This window comes from Phaseolus vulgaris, chromosome 11 (genome assembly GCF_000499845.2).
Source record: "Phaseolus vulgaris cultivar G19833 chromosome 11, P. vulgaris v2.0, whole genome shotgun sequence".
NCBI lineage: Eukaryota > Viridiplantae > Streptophyta > Magnoliopsida > Fabales > Fabaceae > Phaseolus > Phaseolus vulgaris.
In genome coordinates this window covers 51,808,999-51,816,603 of record NC_023749.2, presented here as the reverse complement: position 1 = coordinate 51,816,603, position 7,605 = coordinate 51,808,999, and the positions used below count along the sequence as shown (strand labels likewise).

The window sequence follows — 7,605 nt, the reverse complement described above, 5'->3', positions numbered from 1 at the left end:
TGTTTAAAACTAATAGATAAAGTAGTAGTTTGAAAATAGAAAATTACCCTTTTATTATATTTTATTTAAAAATATGTTAAGATTTTAGTTGGTTTCCTTTAACTTCTTCCATTAAAACAAATCTTTCCTTATAATTATGATTATGATTATGGTTATCTTTCCTTTCTTTTATCTTGATTTGCAAATCAGATTTCTCCATTATTTATTTGCAAATACAGGTGGTGGATTTTGTATAAAAATAAAATTTAGTTTTAATATATATTATATTTGCAATAGACTTCATTAGTTAAATTCGGATATATATTAGTGCACACATCTGGAATGAAAGTGAAAAAACTATGAAGATTGTAGCTATGGTATTGAGTTGGAATCTTCTCTATGGTGTTTTGCTGCTTATGCTATCAGTACCAATCTGCATTGAAGGTTCAGTTTCAATTTTTTCCACTGATGATTTTAGGAGTACATCTCTCAACAGAAGCAGTTTTCCAAAAGGTTTTATATTTGGGGCAGGATCATCTTCTTATCAGGTTCTTCCAAAACAGTGATACTTTTTTATATTTTGAGACTTTTTTTTTATAAATATCTACTGAAATATTGGAAATTTTAGAGAAAATTTCACAGGGAGCGTATTTCTTTGTAAATTTCTGTAAAAAGTATGTAGGAAAAGTTTCACAAATCGTCCAAATTTTGCAATAACCCTTTTATTTCCAAAGAACTTTTATTTTTACAATAATGTTTAAGTTTGAAAGAGATTAATTAATTGCCATATAAACTAGTGTGAAGGTGCAGCAAATGTTGGTGGCAAAGGACCAAGCATATGGGATACATACACTCATAATCACCCAGGTTTTATTTTTTTCCTTGCTTATAGTACAATCCATGTTCACTGTAATTTTTTTTAGTGTGTTCAATTATAGCTTGTTGTGTAAGGTAATTTATAGAGTTTATATTATTGTATTAAAATGTAATGTAGTTTTGATAGAGTTTTCTTAGTTAATTTTGCTAAAATTATTACTATGTTCTTGATCTGCCAGAGAAATGTCTGTAGTTATACAAATTCTAGCATATTTTGTTTGAAACATGACAGATAAAATACTGGACAGAAGTAATGGAGAAGTTAGCATTGATCAATACCATCGTTATAAGGTATGATAATAAGGACCCTTTAATACTTATTATGTAGTGAAGCAATAAAATAAAGCATAATTGAAATTGTTTTCATGACTAATAACACAGGAAGATGTTGAAAACATTAAGGAAATGAACATGGATGCTTTCAGATTTTCAATCTCTTGGCCTAGAATACTTCCAAGTAAGAAACAGGGAACTATATAAGAGCTTCTCTTTCTTATAATTTTGTACATTAGCACTCCTTAATCATAGCAATAAAAAATATGTCTTGTATAAATTGATGGCTATTATTTAAATCTTAGATTCTTTGGCTAATTTCAGAAGGAAAGGTTAGCGGAGGTGTGAACAAGGAAGGAATCAACTATTACAACAACCTCATTAATGAACTGTTAGCTAAAGGTTAATATGTAGATAAGTATATTTTTTAAATTTCATTTTCTCTAATTTAGTTTTGAAATAGAAACAAGTAACTAAATTTGTTGACATCCATAATGTAGGTCTTAAACCCTTTGTGACCCTTTTTCATTGGGATCTTCCTCAAGCCTTAGAAGACGAATATGATGGTTTTTTAAGTCCTAATATAGTGTAACTCACATTTCTTATATCTAATAATCAAAATATATTATTTGTGAGAACATACTCTAACTAATATCTACTTTTTTATCATTATGTAGGGATGATTTTAAAGATTATGCAGAACTTTGTTTTAAAGAATTTGGAGACAGGGTAAAACATTGGACTACATTAAATGAACCATGGACCTATAGTAAATTTGGGTATGCTGATGCTTTTTTCCCACCTGGAAGATGTTCAACCTGGCAAAACTTATCTTGTACTGCTGGTGATTCAGCCACTGAACCCTACATAGTGAGTCACAATCAATTACTTGCTCATGCAGCTGCTGTCAATGTCTATAAGACAAAATATCAGGTTCAATTGCAAATTTTATAGTTTGAAATGCAATCAGAATAAGTGTATTGGCTTCCTTATTCAATCAAAGACTCATAATAAACTAGTCCTAAACTTAAATTTTGCTTCATGTATGTATGTGTCTCAAAAGGGTTTGATAGGGATATCACTGTCCTGTGATTGGATAGTACCACTCTATGATACAGAGTTGGATCAGTTTGCTGCAGAAAGAGCCCTTGATTTTATATTTGGATGGTAACTACTTTATGAACCTAAATTCTAATGTGGAGCTCAAGTATAGTATGATAGTGATTCTAAATTATTTTGTCATTTTAAGTCAATATATTGTAGGAGAAAGATTCAAATCTTGTCACACAATGAGTCTCATGATATAATATGTTTTCATCATAACAATTTAACTCTGGAATGTAATAGAATGTGTGTGTACTTAGAGAAAATTACTTTCATTTTATGATTAGTCAGAGACATAAATAGTCTAATTAAAGGGGCAAAAGCTTGATATAGTGATCAGATAAGAACACTAAACTTATGATGAAGAACACCAAAAGAGCAGTGCAATCCATGACAGGTTATTCAGATGAAAAATCCTACAATTAATACTCATTATCTACTCAAGTATAATGCTAGGATTAAACTAATAATCTGTATAACTAATTTATTCAAATACTTTATTGTAGCTTTATGGAGCCATTGACAATTGGAGAATACCCTAAATCCATGCAATCTTTGGTAGGGAGTCGATTACCAAAGTTTTCTGCTGATGAGGTCAAACTTGTAAGAGGGTCCTTTGATTTTATTGGAATAAACTACTATACTTCTAATTATGCTACTGATGCACCTGAGTTAAGTGAAGCAAGGCCTAGCTTCCTCACAGATTCTCTTGTTATTCTTACAAGTAAGTGCTCTTTAATATCTATGTCATTATTGACTATATATAGACTTTAACGTATGAAAGAAGATAAATGACGGAATTTGTATGAAACTCGGACAATTTTTACCTCTTATTACTGAAATGTGGTTGTCATTTAAAATATTACGAGGTTGGAGAATTCATGCCAACGTAACATTACTTTATTACGAAGAAATCGTGTCAAAATACTATGATTTTTTGCTATGTCAAAGTTATGTCGAAGTGAAGTTATGTCAAGGTGACACAACTTTAATTGAAAATGATTACATAAAAGTCGTGCCGGCACAATTTCAATTTTTCTTCACAATAAAATCATACCACTTTTGCAAGACTTCTCCAACCATGTAATATTTTGAAAAGCAACCTCATTTTAGTAATAAGGGGCAATGATTGCCCCAGTTTCGTACAAAAACAGATAAATGTTATAACTGTATGATACCATCCAAATTATCATTGTTATTCTAATCCATCATTTAATTTAGTTATATATATGTTTGAGGTCCAACACAAATTGCAGCTGATGAATCAAAATCAAGTATTTATATTGTTAATTTTTGTTATTAGTAGAGAATGATGTAGAATATTAACAGGTGAGCGTAATGGAACACCTATTTGTAAAGTGGTAAGTTTGTGATTACATTTTATTGAAAGTGCAACTACATATCACTGCTTCATTTCAATTAGTTTTTCAATGAAGAAAAGGAAAGTTGTATTCTGCAGAGTTCAAAATTGTTGTATGTTTGTCCGAAAGGAATTCATGATCTGTTGCTGTATATCAAAACGAAGTACAACAACCCTTTGATCTACATCACTGAAAATGGTAATGTAGCAGTTGAGTTTAATCATGACATTTTCATTTATGAAAGTTTAAATCATTGAAGTAAGAGAGAGAATTGATATAATGTGTTTTTCCTTCTCATACTGAAACAATTTATTCACTTGTGATATAGGTATAGATGAATTCAATGATCAAACTCTATCACTTGAAGAAGCCTTAGCAGATACTTCAAGAATTGATTACTTTCATGATCATCTCTATTATCTTCAAAGCGCAATCGAGTAAGTGTTTTACACCATATTCAAAATGTGTTAAGGCCAGAAAAAAGCTTCCTAATTATATGATGATAATGTATTACTTTTTTGTTTTGATTTTATTAGGAATGGCGTGAATGTGAAAGGATATTTTGCATGGTCTTTAACTGACAGCTTCGGATGGAGTTTAGGGTACACTTCAAGGTTTGGAATAATCTTTGTAGATTACCATAATCTCAAAAGATATCCAAAGTTATCTGCCATTTGGTTTAGAGATTTCCTACAAGGCAAAATAGATACATATGACAATTAATTGCTGCTAAGAAAATTAATTTCAACAATGTATTTGTACGGATCAAATCATCATACTTCTATTTATGTTTCAATAATGTAAAAGTATGGTTTTGTTAGTGTCTATTTTGAGTTGGAATCTTCTATGTATTATTGTTATTTTATCAGCAAAATAAAGTGGAGCATATATTGTTTTATGTTGTACACTCAATTTTACTTTTGTTAAGTAAAAACTATTATATTAGTTAGGTATCACTGTGTGATAACTGATACATGTTAGGTTAGGTTGACACTTCTAAGTTTCAAACTATCTATATTACAAATATATATATATTAACAATAGATAATTATGTGACAAACTATAATTTTTGTTTCAATTATATTTTTACCTATTTTTTTTAAATAAAAATGTAGAATTCTAATTTATAAGTTATCAAATCTCTTTTCTTAATTAATATAAGTAACAAAGTATTACATTATTTCTGGTTTTATCATTTATCAGTAGCCCTTCTATGTTCTTATAGTAGGACTACTGCTTGCTCTTTTTCCTAAATAGACTACAAATCTAATGTACTGTAATAAATATGAAATGATAAAATTGTTCTTGAACTAAGATTTATCCCTTCGTGAAAAACTATTTCAAAAGGAATTGAACATATTTTCAGAAAAATCATTTCAAAATGAGATTTATTAACATGAAATAAAGTTTTCAGAAGAACTTAAGAGTTCATGCACAGATATGCTTTTGGACTCGTCATCAAATTGTTCATTCATGTTTAAGGAAGATATATCGGTTATTTTGGATTTGCATTGACAAAACAAACAATACTAGCTTATTTCCATAAACTTTTCCTTAAATAATTGTAAGATAAAAAGTTCCACAGAAAAAAAGTGCAATAAGCTGTTTCTGAAGTTAAAATTTTCTCTTAAAAATCAAATTTCAAATAAGCTAAAAAAGGATGCAAATTAGATTGTGCACAAACTTACTTTAATTTTGAAGAAACTTGTCTTGGAAAAAACTACTTTTGACATTCAACCACTGATATCTTATTAAAGTTTTGTCATGGACTTTGCTTCATTAACAATAGAGGAAGAAATTCAGGTTCAACTTTTTCTAGTTTGTATGTATCAACCCTCAATAATGGTTAAAGATTTCAAGACTAACCTATTCAAAGATGCTGGAGTACAATCTATCTATGGAACAATTATCTTGTACTATACATGGATTGTTTTGGGCACCAATTTTGGAATATCCAATCATTATTATGTCAAATGTGTTATTTTGTTAGACAAATTGTTCTCTATTACAGAGTTGGTCAAGGTTTCACATCAAATGTTTCATGATTCTTGTGTAATTCTTTGAGATGCCACATTATTTGGAGTTGAACATGGTGGTACACCATTGTACATAATCATCCAAGGTAATCAATTGTTGAACATCGCAGTTATTCAACTATGGATGATGTAAGTACCCTTAATAATTACATGTTATTTAATTGAATGATGTTTCATGAATCATGTCACTCATATTTATATTAACAATGTAGGTATATAAATCATATACAACATGGAAAATTTTGATACTTATGATTTCCTTGAGTCACTATCCATACAAAATGAGAATAAAAAACTTATTGTCATACTTACATTCAAAGATGGATTCAAACATCCAGAAAAAATATTTATTTTGCTCCTTTTATAAATGGGTAAGTAAAATTTGTTACATTTAGAGTTTACATAATTATAAAAATGACTAATGAAATGTTTTATACCAGGTCTCAATGGAAATTGATGCTTATTTGCCTAATAGACAACATTGTTGTCTGGTTTTGCTCACTACATAGGAAGCCAAGATATGAAGACTGCAGTACAAAGGTATGTGTTGGATATTGTGTGTTTTTTACTACATATAAATGCACATAAGTGCACGTGATATTTTATTCTTCTGTTTTAATTGTTGAATTAATATTTTTAAGTAACTTTTCATAAAATCATTTAAGAGTCGGTTACTGCGAGTATTATAAATGTAATTATTAGCAAAAATAATTGAAGAGATCAAAGGCAAGCGTATGCCTATTTGCATCTATATCTCCTATGGTATTCAGAAGGATAATATCCTTGAACTCAACAAAAATAATCTGGGATTACCTCAAGGCAGAATATGAAGGTGATGAGAGGATAGCCTGAATCTAATAAGGGAGTTTGAATTGCAGAGAATGAAGAAGTCAGAATCCGTAAAGGTTGCTTGGATCTATGTTAAATGATTCAAGAATTATGAAAAAACTGTTTGTAACCGTTTCAGAGAGGTTTGAAGCCACCTTAACAACCCCAAAGTAGGAAAAAATAGGAGACACCCCTAAATCTCACACTTATTTTTAGATATGAGATTGAGTGCCATATATTGGTTGGTTTTTATGCTGGTTTTATACTATTTTTCAGATTGTATGGTTATGATTTTATACACGCAATTCAAAAAATAATTATTTTAGATTATAACAATTATAATAATGATTATCAAACTCGTAAATTAACTCGTTAACTTGTTTGAAATGACGTTCCCACTTATTCTAAATTAGGGTTCGCATTATGGTTGAGGTAGCTATGTTGTCATTGTTGATTGTGTTTGTGGTCGCTCGCCTTGTTTTTGACCATGGTCGCTTGTCTCAATTGTGTTCATGGTCGCTCACCTCGCCTCTGTTTGTGGTTGCTTTCATAAAGTTCATGTTCACCTTTGTCTCAGTTTTGGTCATGAAGATTATTACTCTAAAATTATTTATAAAATTTTATTACTATAGTTATAAACCCTAATATTAATTATAAATCCTAAAATTATTTATTAAGTTTTATTACTCTAATTATAAATCTCGATCCATACTAACATTCTCATAATGAACTTATATCTAACAAATTTTCAGCAGCATTACGCTTAAAATATGAACTTTCCAAAAATAGAACAATATTTATTGGAATCAAACACCCCAAACTCAATGCAACACTATCACACAATTCTTTATCACTTAATAATTTAGAATTCTAAAACTTTATAAATATAACTAATAATAATCTAACCAATTAATAATTCTAACCTAACAAAAATAAAATAAAAAACATAAATTATTGAAAAAATAAATACAAAAAATATAAAAAGAAAAGATAAACTAACATACTAAAAAAATAATACTGGAAAAACAAAAGCAAAATATTTAACATTATAAAATAAAAAACTTTATTAACTTGGTGGTGGTAGGCAGCGACAACCCAAGGCACGAAGGAGCAAGACGTAAGAGACACTACTGCAGAAAAGCCCTTAG

At 29.2% G+C, this 7,605-nt stretch overlaps 1 protein-coding gene across 1 annotated transcript; it reads left to right on the top strand.

Annotated features, from left to right (window-relative positions):
- The first annotated feature begins 212 nt into the window (after window positions 1-212).
- LOC137824713 (beta-glucosidase 12-like) lies at window positions 213-4,498 on the top strand. Its single transcript, XM_068630387.1, has 13 exons — window positions 213-527; window positions 777-846; window positions 1,088-1,146; window positions 1,237-1,312; window positions 1,453-1,530; window positions 1,629-1,716; window positions 1,806-2,061; window positions 2,192-2,295; window positions 2,739-2,956; window positions 3,562-3,593; window positions 3,692-3,791; window positions 3,922-4,030; window positions 4,130-4,498. The coding sequence occupies exons 1-13, from the start codon at window positions 339-341 to the stop codon at window positions 4,314-4,316; spliced, it is 1,566 nt and encodes a 521-aa protein (XP_068486488.1). The 5' UTR covers window positions 213-338; the 3' UTR covers window positions 4,317-4,498.
- The last annotated feature ends 3,107 nt before the right edge of the window (window positions 4,499-7,605 follow it).